Below are 12,912 nucleotides of genomic sequence, written 5' to 3' on the forward strand. Positions count from 1 at the left end.
AATGAATGCTGTCGCCATGACAACGAACCCAATTTTAAGACTAAATTGTGTGACGAATGACAGTGGAAAAAATGTGGGCAAGATATACAGGGTGTCAGAAGTTTGACTGCCTTAATTTTAACAGAAACCTTTATGACATGCGTCCAAAACTCAACCATTCCCAAGAAAAAAATTGAGCTATTGACATAACTGCGTGCATAGAATACCATAATTTATAATGTTTATCACTTTTTTGAACTTTTTTATGCTTAATTCTAAAAAATAATTAACGTTGTAATAAATTTAATATCCGATAAAATTCATATCGAGCAATGTGACAACGGCGCGGCGGTTAACACGAGGTACTAAGCAACCAGCAATACGCAATACAGTTGGTATCTGGAACTCGACTGTGCGGGAGTGTTTTTTTGCGTACCACTATTTCCTTTTCTTGAGGTGTTTCTCCTTACTTTTTTAAAATGTTTACAAAACGTGAGTATCACGATTCGAATCACGAAAATTGGATTCGAAGGTGTCATGCGTGCATCGAAAATGGTAGTGGATATTTTGAGCATATGTTGTAGTTTGTTTTGTATTTCTGCGTTTAAAAATTGCTGAATTTTGCTTTTTGGTAAGTAACTAAATTATTTTTCTATCTCATGCTGAAGTAATGGCAGTCAAAGTTCTTACATCTTGTATACAGGGTGTTTCATAATTGGATGTCAATATTGAAGGGTGTTAATCTGTGTGTGATTTTAAGACAAAAAGTTCATATAAACCTAGGTCCGTTTTCGCTTTATTTTTGATATACAGGGTGATGAATATCTGTTTGTAAAATTGTTTTTTTTAATAACTCCGAAACTAAATTAGATAGTTTTATAAAACTTAGTATGTGTAAACTAGGTGCAGAGACACGTATTTTGCATAATAAACGAATTTTCATTTTTAACCAGTGGCGTCCCAATTAACTTCAACCTCATTATTTTGAATGAAAAAAGTGATACGCCACTGCATTTTTGAAAAACAAATATTATTGTATAAATGGTGCTTTATTTTGTAATAAAAAAGATCTCTTGAGTTTTTTTCTTATCTTGCACTGTTTTTTATTAAAAAAATAAAGAACAACAATAATTATCTGTACGTGGAATGAAGTACTTTTTACACATTTTATGGAAATAATTCTTTTACTAGATAACTTATACACATTATTGTATAATATTATTAATAATTACGATTGACGAGCAACAAATAACAATTTTGTGAAACGAAAAAAACAAACAATTACATCAGTTGTTGAAAATGCCCTCCACCTGCAAAGATACATGCTTCAGCTCTTCTTCTCATATTAGTGCGGACTCTTTGAAAAATGTTGTCAGTGTCCCTTATTACATCACAGGAAGCTCTTATGCGATTCCTCAGGTCTTCTACAGTGTTAACCGGAGTGTTGTAAACCAGAGTTTTCAGATGCCCCCATAAGAAGAAGTCCGCACTATTCAAATCTGGGGACCTGGGGGGCCATTGTTGGGGTCCACCACGGCCTACCCATCGGTCATGAAATGTGCGATTTAAATATTCTCTTGCTTCTCGATGGAAATGAGCTGGTGCACCATCATGCATGAACCACATTCTATTTCTAGTTAAAAGTGGCACTTCTTCAAGTAATACGGGCAAATCCTCCTCTAGAAACCGACGATATGTACGGCCGTCTAGCCTTTGTGGCAGAAAAAAAGGTCCAATTAAGTGATTTTCAACAATTCCAACCCAAACATTCACGGAAAATTGTTCTTGATTGTTAAAGTTCACAATTGCATGCGGGTTTTCTTCGGCCCAAACATGATTGTTATGGAAATTTCTTATAGCGTTTCTAGAGAAGTTAGCTTCGTCTGTAAACATTATTTCACAGTCAAACAAGGGATTTTGCGCAATTTTCTCCAAAAACCATTGACAAAAGTTGATTCGCAAAGGAAAATCTCGAGGAAGTAAGGCTTGGACCCGTTGAATATGATACGGGTATAACAGAAAATCGTGAAGAATTCTCCAAACTAGAATGTGCGAGATATTCAAGTTATTTCCAATTTGTCTAGTGCTAATATTAGGATTTTCATCAATTGAATTTAAAACTGCTTCTTCAACTTCTGGAGTTCTAGTAGTCCGATGGGCACCTTTTAATTGATTATTTGGCTTAAAAGTACCTGTTTCAGCCAACGTTCTATGTATGTTTGAGAATGTTCGTCTATCTGGTGTGACTCTATTCGGGAAACGCTCTTGATATAATCGTTTAGCCTCTGGCGCTCTGCCATCAGCCAAGCCATACATGTAATGAATGTCTGCCAACTCTTGATTAGTAAACTCAACCATTATCAAATAACACTGTACAGGTATTTTAAGTATCAAAATTGAGTTGAATGAACTGAACTGTCAAAATTAATAAATCACAACAGTAATCAACAACCACAGCCTACTAGGTAATCTTTATATCATGCTTTCTGTTTGGCTCAATGTGGGTTAGTATGTTGTTCTTTATTTTTTTACTAAAAAACAGTGCAAGATAAGAAAAAAACTCAAGAGATCTTTTTTATTACAAAATAAAGCACCATTTATACAATAATTTTTGTTTTTCAAAAATGCAGTGGCGTATCATTTTTTTCATTCAAAATAATGAGGTTGAAGTTAATTGGGACGCCACTGGTTAAAAATGAAAATTCGTTTATTATGCAAAAGACGTGTCTCTGCACCTAGTTTACACATACTAAGTTTTATAAAACTATCTAATTTAGTTTCGGAGTTATTAAAAAAAAACAATTTTACAAACAGATATTCATCACCCTGTATATCAAAAATAAAGCGAAAACGGACCTATGTTTATATGAACTTTTTGTCTTAAAATCACGCACAGATTAACACCCTTCAATATTGACATGCAATTATGAAACACCCTGTATACAGTCCAAACTTAGATAAATTTTGTTTCACGAAACAATGAACAAGTTTGAGAAGGTTTTAATTAACTTTGCAAATATTTTGCCTAGTATTGATCTAATACTTTAGAGACAATTAACACAGAATATTCGTGGTGTTTTGGTATATTTTATTAAATATTGCAAGCTGTGCAAAAGATGCACCTAAAACCAGCAAATGCATATAAACGAACGTGTTTTCTAAATAGATACACGATCAAGAGAGAAATGAAAATCAAGTAATGTTTAGGCTTGAGAATCAAAGAATAATTTTAAATACAGGACGTCCGCAAATTCAGAGAAGACTTTTTAATGGCAAGAAGAACGTAGGTATTAATAATGCCTATTTTCAACAATAAGAATCGTTGCTTAAAATGAATAATAATCAAGAGCTGATACTTGTTGAAAACCTCTGGAATCGCATTCACATAAAAAAGATGAGTACCTAGTTGTGGCCGTAGATAGTGAGTTTAATTTTCTATGATGTGCCGGTGTAGCACACAAAATAAAAAAAAATTAGTCTGTACCTTTGATTTGACCAAATAACTACGCATTTTGACGTGGTGAATCAGAATCCAAAGTCCGTTTGGCTCAAACACCCCCAAAATTTTGAGTAAATGGCAAAAAATTGTGAAAAAACGCCTCCTCTAACCTTCTTACGTTAGTAAGAACAAAAAAATTCGAAAAAATTTGTTCTGAACTTGATCAAGTGGATTTCTTATGTATTTTGATGTGCTGAATCTGTCTTTTTACTTTATTATGCATATAGGAACAAATAAAAGTCATCTCTAATATGATTCAAATTTAACTATTATTAGACTTAATTGTTACGTAGACTTGATTATAGTAAAGTTAATTAGACGTCATTCATTTACCTATTTAATTTTTTGTAATTCATCGGATAATCGTAGTAAAAATAGTACATTATACTATAAGGGAGATAAATGCGTTATTTTGGCAGAGGTGCAATTTGAAGCCCGGGGGGTACAATGCACCGAGGACAAAATAGCATCTCTCCCGAATGGTATATACTATTTTTTCCACGGTCTCATTAACTTAGAAACACATATTTTGTCATTATGAAGTAAGTAGCACCAGAATTATTGTATTCGGATTTGAGCATTTATTTAGTAGCCGTTGAGTTATTGTCATAACTACAAAATAAACAAACAAAAAGAATTGTCAAATTAAGGTGCTAGTTTGGTTTAGTTTAAAGTTTGTTTAGTGCACAATGAATAATTGTGAGTCGGAAGAGATTGTGGAGGCTGCAAATATTGCAATAAGCAATTTGCTGCCTACGAAGTCAAGATCTTTATACGATATAGCCTACAATCGGTTCAAAAAGTGGTGCGCCGAGAAAAATGTTCAAGTATACAGCGAGAATGTTTTGTTGGCATACTTCAGTGAAAATGCAAAGAATTACAAGTCTTCCACATTATGGGCGCAATATTCTATGGTTAAGTCATGCTTGATAATTTACGACAACATAGATATAAGCAAATTCCCCAAGCTGATCGCATTTTTGAAAAGAACCGGTGACGGATATCAAGCGAAAAAATCGAAAATATTGACAAAGGGTGAAATCGACCGTTTTCTATCAAGTGCAGATGACAAAGAATTCTTAATGATTAAGGTAAGATTACTTTTGTTGTTAGGTATTTCAATTATTAAGTATTTTGATTTTTTATAGGTTGGATTAATTCTGGGGATTGCCGGAGCTTGTCGAACTGATGAACTAGTCAATTTAACTGTAGATGATATTGAGGATGTAGGCTCTTCCTTGATTGTAAAAATTCCAAACACTAAGACAAAGATTCCACGAACCTTTGTGGTTACCGATGTGGGAAATATGCTTGAATTGTTTCGAAAATACCTGTCCCTTCGTCCTCCCCACGTCAAGCATAAGCGCCTTTTTTTGTACTACAAAGCAGGAAAATGTAGTTCGCAGCCAGTTGGCAAGAATACCATGGGAAAAATTCCGAGTGTAGTAGCTTCGTATTTAAAATTACCTGATGCTGCATGTTATACTGGTCACTGCTTACGAAGATCTTCAGCGACATTACTGGCAGATGCTGGTGTGGATATCACGACAATAAAGCGTCATGCTGGTTGGAAATCAACGACAGTCGCTGAGGGTTATGTCGAGAACTCCATTGAAAATAAGACCAAAATTGCTAATCAGGTTTTAGTAGGTACCACTACTAGCGCAATCACAAAAACTGTAAATGTAAGCGAAAGTAATATTCCTTCTAATATTAATTTTGAAAATTGTACAAATGTAACATTTAATTTAAATGTCAATAAATAATTTCCCTTGGGAGCATTATACTCCCTTGGGAATAATCGACTGTTTTAATTCTGTTTTAATTTTGATGTCATAGAAACTGATTTCTACTCCCGACCGTGGAAAAAAATAATTTTCAGCATTTAGATAAATGATTTGCTTGTAATTTATAACAAATGCAATGAAATATTTGGGTTTAAATCGTAAATTAGACACAAAAATTAAAAATATATTAGGTACCTGTGTCGCACTTTTTATATGCGAAGGTACCGCCCTATTTCTACTGTTATTTATTTGAGCACCCATGTGCAGCAGTATAGAAGTTTTGGCGCTTATGCAGTAAGCAACTCTAAATTCAAACTTACCTAAACGTCTCGTAGTGATGCCTATCCATGTTCCCCATGAGAAAATCGAACACAGACATGTCCATGAGATCGTAAAGTCTGCGTCCCTTGTCGTAAGGCGGAATCTCCCTCACCAGCTGGCAGTAGTTGGGGTCCGTCTCCCACTGAGCTTTCCTCCGCTTGTGGTAGGACCGCCGCCATGGATGTCTCCATACCTGCGATAATATTCCCGGTTAATGTACGAGAAAAGTCGATGGAAACTCGTACAGAGTTTTAATCAGGAAAATCGAAAAAGGAATTTATGGTCTATAAAAAAGTTGTACAGTGAACAAAAAAAAAGACAGTTTTGTGTACAAGCGACATTACTCTCCAAAACTGCCCATGGGGTCAAGAAATTTTTTCTGGCTTAATCAATAACAGGGGTATTTAGCCTGATTCATCAGCTTCAATTTTTTTTATTTTTTTATTTTCCACACGACTATTTCTCATTGAAATATCGGCTTTTGAGTGAAAAGTCACCTTTTTTTTTGGTCATCAATATCTCCTGAACTAATGATTGTACAGCGAACGGAAGATGGGTTTTTGAAACCCGAATCAATTCTCTTCAATGGCCTTTTGGTATGTTTGAGAATTTTTTATATATACTCACCATTAATTTGAAAAAGTGCAAAAAATTACTTTTTCTGTTTTTATTTTATTTATTTGTTTATTTACTTGATACACCATTCAACAGAAAAATGACAGTAACAATTATTTTAACAATTCGAAAGAAAAAAACTATAAATAAATTCAAAAGTAATAAAACTTAATAAAGTATTTTACATTAATTAAAGTAACAGTAGTGTAAAATAGTCCTATGATGTAGTAAAATAGAATAAAATACGATACAATTATACATATACACAAGCTAAAATGAAAAATTCCCATAAAGACACAACATAAAATGAATAACAAAAGAAACAAAAGCCAAGTACGAAAAAACAACAGAATGCTTATCTCAATATGTCTCTAAGGACTTACAGTTAAACATGTCCAAAAGAATATTGTGAGAAAATCCAATGTTGGGATACATTCCTAGTGTTCTGAAGTGCATGTATTTTAAGAATTTTCTTTGAATGTTTTCTAAGCTATTTTTATAGACTGCTTACTGAGGATACCGAACCATTAAAGCATACTCCAAGCGAAATATTACAAAACAATTATATAAATTTACTTGTAGAAGTTTTACTATTGTAGAAGGATCAGCAAAATCTCTACAATTTCTGATCACAAACCCAAGGCTTCTATAAGTTGATGAAGATATATTGCGTATTTACTGCCAAATCCTTTATATAATTGGGACGAGTAAGAGAGTGATTGTTAATCCTATAATCGTAGGTCACAGGACAAGTCATTCTAGAGAAGGACATTATGTTACATTTACTTATGTTAAGGGGAAGTCTGTTTTCTGTACACCATGTATTCACCGATGTTAAAGCATTTCGTAAGTTCTGACAATCATTTAAGGTATCAATCTTAACAAATATTTTCATATCATCAGCGTAAAGTAAGAAAATAACAATATTTATTAATATCATTCAAAACAATATTGAACATTAGGGGTCCTAAAACAGAACCTTGGGGAACTCCAGACAATACATTTATGAGTTCAGATTTAAATCCGCTATATTGTACATACTGTATCCTCCGAATCAAGTACGATTTAAACAAATTCAACAGTCTCGTAGAGACATCACATACGTCTAACCTTTCCAACAGAATACTATAACCTAACCTGTTGAACGTTTTAGAAAAATCTATATATATAACGTTGACTTGACCGTGATTGTCCAAAGATCTAGAGATATAATCTGTAATGCACACAAGATTTGTTGTAGTCGATCTACCTCTCATAAAAACATGCTGATTAATATCTATAATTTGTTTAACGTGCTCATATAAATGATTATGTAAAATGATTTCTAATATTTTGCTAAAATTACATATAAATGTAATAGCACGATAGTTGGATATATTACTATAATCGCCATTTTAATATTTTAATTTTTTGTTTTGGAAAATCAACCATTACTTTGCAAATATTGCGAAAAGTACCAATGTTTGTAGTTTTTTTTAGCTCAATACATGCCCATGAGGCTTGCACATTTTGAAATTAATTGGTATAACCGTTTTTCTTTCCTGAATCGTCTGTTTTATAAAAAATTAAAGTAGCAGGTTTATTATTGCTCCTTAAACATCAATTAATGATTAAGATGAAACAAATGTTTTTGCGTTATTAGGTATTCTCACAATTTCGAACAAAATACTCACCAAATATCGAAACAAAAATCAAAATTTTGAAAAAAATAATTCAATTTTGAAAAAAATCAAATTTTTCAAAATTTTTTAAATTTTTTTGCGTCCTATTTTACAATTTTATTGAATATTTCAAATGTCGAAAAATTTTTTTTAATTTGAAAAAGTTTTGAAAATTTTTATTTTTAGTAAGTAGTCATGTTATTGAAGTAATTAAATTAGTACTTAAGTAACAGCTTCATGAAAGACTATTCGCTTTAGAGTTAAAAAGACTTCGTTGGAGTTAAATAAAGTATTATTTTGACATCTAGAAAACAGAATAAAATTTAAAAAATACTTCTTTAATTCAATTCCTTAAAAGAACTGAAGGAAAAGTCATGCCAAATTACACAATATTTTAATATTTATTAATCCACCTTTAAATTTTATCGAAAAAGACATAAGCCTGGTACCTATCTAACAATACCTAATAGCAATAAGTTCTCAATATTTTCTATTGGATGAACACGACACGGAATTATAAATGTACTCAAATAAACTTGATTATATCTGCTACGATTGGGCGAATATAGCAAGCGCGCAGGATAATTTATTGTCCTTTTATTGGCAGCACAAAAATATAATTTAATTTGACACATATTAAAAAATATTAATATTAGTCTGTTCCGAATACCCTCCCATACTAATAAATTTATTTATGTAATAAATGTAACGACAACCTGTAATTTCGCATATTAAATTCTTTACAAGTATGTATATACTATTACTTTCAAAATAATAAAACGGCGAAAACGTCAAATATAAAAAAATTATTAAATACCTATTCCGTGGATTATTAATGAATAAGTATATTTATTAAATATGGACTGTTTGATTTAAGAGAACACAATTTATATTGAATATAAATTGCACTCTTGAATAATAAGAATAAACGCATTGAATTTATGATTTGTTTCAATAATTTACCAATGTGCGATGCCATTACTAGAATTACTAAAATTAGTATGGGTTTTAAAACACACGATAATACATTCCAGGATCTTAGTACTTATTGTAACATTTGAAAAATGATACAGTGTGATTTAATAAGTCGTATAATGGTTAGTTTACCATGTAAAAGACCAACTGCAAAATTTCAGGATTGCTCCAGCTCATTAATTCTACTTTTTCTTATCATAATTCTCAATGTGATGTACTGTATAGGACCACTTAGGCATCTGTTTTATGAAAAAAATGAAGGAGCAGTTTTGACAAAACAATTCCTGAACGCAGTAAATGCTTTTGAAATTGGAGTATTTGTTCAGATACGAGGTCTGTTCAGAAAATATCCGAACCTTTTGAATTAGGTACGCGCTAATGGAGATATTTAGTGATATGCGGTTGGCAACATTGCGTGCCCCATGAATATAACAAGCTATGATTCCTGAACCACAGTAACCAAATAAATCTAGACATCAGTTTCGTCGTGAAAGAAAATTATTCACTGTCCTTGTTTGAATTGCTGCCGTTGCTGAATTTGGAAACGACTCCTCTACAAAAATCAAGGACTGAAATAACACGGGCTATGGACTATAAACCGTACAGGACTTAATCTCCAGTTTCTTCTGAAGAAGNTTCGTCGTGAAAGAAAATTATTCACTGTCCTTGTTTGAATTGCTGCCGTTGCTGAATTTGGAAACGACTCCTCTACAAAAATCAAGGACTGAAATAACACGGGCTATGGACTATAAACCGTACAGGACTTAATCTCCAGTTTCTTCTGAAGAAGAGAGTGATGTATCTCACGAAACATCAAGAAGTCTATGATGTTGAACATCTACAGATTTTATTTTTGCTAAATTCAGAGGAAATAGAGGGCATTAAAGAAAAAAAACTTATTTCCTGTTTAATTATGTTAATTATTCTAATCAGAATAAGACAGAGCTTAATGGAAAATTCTCTAGGTCAAAATGAAACAAATTAATATATTCATCAAACAAATTCCTCCTTTTTAGTCTTTAGTGTCAAGTTTATATGAATATAAACATTTAAATCAAATTCAGTTGATTTGAATAAAATGCCTCAAGTATATAACTGCCTGGTCAAATATATGACAAGATTGCAGACTGTGGTTGAATGACTGAATAAATCATCATTTTCCATAAGTCTATTGTGGACTTCTAGGGAAGAAATTATTGCACTTTTATTAGGTTCTCACACTCGCACAGTACATGCACTGCTGTCTTCTTTGCGTCTTTGTAGAACCTATATCTTCCTCCAAGACAATGTTTCATGAACCTGAATGTCCTATCATCAGTTCTCTCTAGTCGAACTTTAGTTTAGTAGGTCTGCCTAGTTAACGTTTGACGGTCCTTTTAAGACTTATGGATTTGCCTCTGCCTAAGGGTTTATCTCCACTGTTGACATCTCTCGCTCTGAATGACAATCTTACTAACGCAGTCCTCGAGAGTATTCAAGTCCTTGTAGGGCTGTGGATAAGCATGCCCTGGCTAATACATGCATCTTCTCGTTGCCTCAATGTCCCTCATGCCCTGATATCTAAGGTCAGTATTTTTTAGACTTTTTTTTTAGTCACAGTCTGAAATTGTAAGATCTGGTAAGAACTGGTTACCTTTAATTTTCCTTAACTGTCAAGCGTCATTGCTTTTTAACGTTCCTCCTTATCAACCTCGTTGCACGGTGTTCAATAGCCTCGAATTCACCAGGAGTACTGTGTTATGCGTTCCTGGACTAAGTGGAACTTCGAACCCTTTCCTTAACTTCACATATTCAGGCGCTGACCCTTGTGTCTATCTTTGAGCAGTAGATAAACCAGACTAAGTTAGCTTTAATAGTGGAGCGTTCTTCTAATAATTCCTTTCCGGTGTAATTTGAAGTTAGTATGAAAACTACATCTTGGGATGAAGTGATCAGTTGGGATTTCTAAAATTAGTTGTGCCTTTAACTCATCGTACAACTTTGGATGTATCCCTCTGCATCATTAGACAACTGACTAGTTATACCGTACACGGTTGGGGTTAGTATCCTCTTGAATGAGGGTATTTAGTGGTAGTAGTTCAATAGGACCTCCAAAGCTGCAGTAAGTGTATTTCTGATGGCTCTTGTGACACTCAAGTAAGTTGGCTTTTCAATACCACTTTACCACTTAGTAGTCATATGATTGTAATAAGGGTAGTGCTAAATTCTGGCGGCGAATAGCAGAATGTTTGTCAGCGTAAGTCTTTACGTTCATAACCTTTTTTAAATAAGTTAGTGGAAACCACACTCATTTAATTTGTATATACAAAAAAATACTGTATACTCTATCTATATTTTGTCAAGATATCTCAATAAAAATGATATAATGATATTTACATAATGTGCACAAAAAAATTGAATGAAAAAGACACAGTAGTAGAAGACGAAAAAAGACCCAATCGGTTTGGAAATATACGGCTAAGCTAAGCAATTTCCCGTTAAATTCTTTTCCATAAACACCTTTTCAGATTGAAATAAGGAAATAAGGTGTGGTTTACTCTGACTAAGGTGGCAGAAGATGATTCGAATTTAACTGATGGACATTTAACTACATCAGACAATTTCCTTTGACACACAATAAAGTTAATCAACAGATGGTGATTCATGCAAAGTATATCTGCATTTCCATTACCTAGCAATGCATTCGGGAGAACACTGCAAACAGCAATGGAAGTTTGGAATTCGGCGCGTCTCAAAGGAGCCCCCGATTTGTCAGTTTGCACTTAGGAGCTTAGGTAACACGTCAATGACCGCATTAATGTTTACGTAAGTTCCCTTTAAAATTTGTTTAACGTGTGTGTATTTCACGGGATGCAAAATACTAAAACCAAAACAAAGATGTGGTTACAGTACAGCTTTCAGCTGGATCCTGTACAGAGTGAACCAATTATTTCTATTATTGACATCTTTGTAAATCGTAAAAGGTACGAAGTAGGTTAAATTAGAAAAAAGTTGTCTCTTTATGCACTTGAAGGCAAAGATCCAAATTTTGTTTACAGTAACTTTTATAATTTGGTTTGTAGGCTTCAGGGCTGAAGAATTTCCAAGTCGCTTGCCACATAGTCAGTTTCTTGACGTTTTGAGAAACATACTCCTCTCTTTTTCAGAAGAAGGTAGTTCAATCATTTTTTTTTAATTTCTTCTCTCTCTCTCTCTCTCTAAAATCTTGGTATTACATAAGTCCATTAAGAGTCCCGTATCTGCCCTGTGCTTCCCAACTGCTTACTTTTTGTTGTTATTCTTTGAACAATTTGCTAACGTGCCTCCCTCTTTATCCAATGTAGTTATACACCGTGGTCTTGTAGCACATCATGCTTAGAGAATGTTTTGGGAAAAGCTACTCCTATCGCCTTTGAGGTGTTATAAATTATATTGATATTTCTTTCTTAAGAAGCGCTCTATCTTATCAGTATATAGAGTAGATATTGGATCCCTCATGACCAAGAACGGAAGAATATTGTTTTATTTGTCCATGGTACACATTATAAACATATTGCCAACACATTTAAACCAACAGTTTGATTTATATGACTTCTAGGAATTTCTTTCGAAGGCTTCCATGTATATATTTGCTGAGACTGAAGGTAAAGGTGAATTTACTGCTTTTTACATTAATTTATAAAATTGAACCATAAAAGATTTAAAAGAGAAAGAGATCCATCTGGTGATCACTAATTTACAAATTCCTCTTCCTTCCAAAGGTCGTCCAAAGCTTATCTAATTGGCAACCTTAAGGGCGCCATATTTTTAAATAGTGTTTTCCACAAAGACAAATAATTTCAAACATTTAATAACTGAGTAATCTAAAGCTTATCAAATAATAGGAATGTTATGTCATGCCATCTGGGTATTTTCAAAGACGACGCAGTAAAACGAATAAACAGGTGCAAAAAACGGTCAAACCATCAAGGTTTTAGGTACTGAAATCTACGAAAATACTAACTTTTTTAGACATAACTCCACATGTAAATATTCTTATAACATTTACTTGCTTAGTCCTACATATAAAATTGTTTAAAGAATATTATAAGTACGT

General features: G+C 33.1%; 1 protein-coding gene across 1 annotated transcript in view; it reads right to left on the minus strand.

Moving 5' to 3' along the window:
• Positions 1-5,581: 5,581 nt before the first annotated feature.
• LOC108915366 (extracellular serine/threonine protein CG31145) overlaps positions 5,582-12,912 on the minus strand; it is a gene marked incomplete at its 5' end in the record, with an annotated part of 56,748 nt that continues 49,417 nt past the window's right edge. The window contains 1 exon segment of the mRNA XM_018721388.2: positions 5,582-5,779. Within this exon segment, the coding sequence (XP_018576904.2) occupies positions 5,582-5,779 (198 nt within the window).

Source organism: Anoplophora glabripennis, unplaced genomic scaffold (assembly GCF_000390285.2).
Source record: "Anoplophora glabripennis isolate ALB-LARVAE unplaced genomic scaffold, Agla_2.0 scaffold1293, whole genome shotgun sequence".
NCBI classification, from domain to species: domain Eukaryota; kingdom Metazoa; phylum Arthropoda; class Insecta; order Coleoptera; family Cerambycidae; genus Anoplophora; species Anoplophora glabripennis.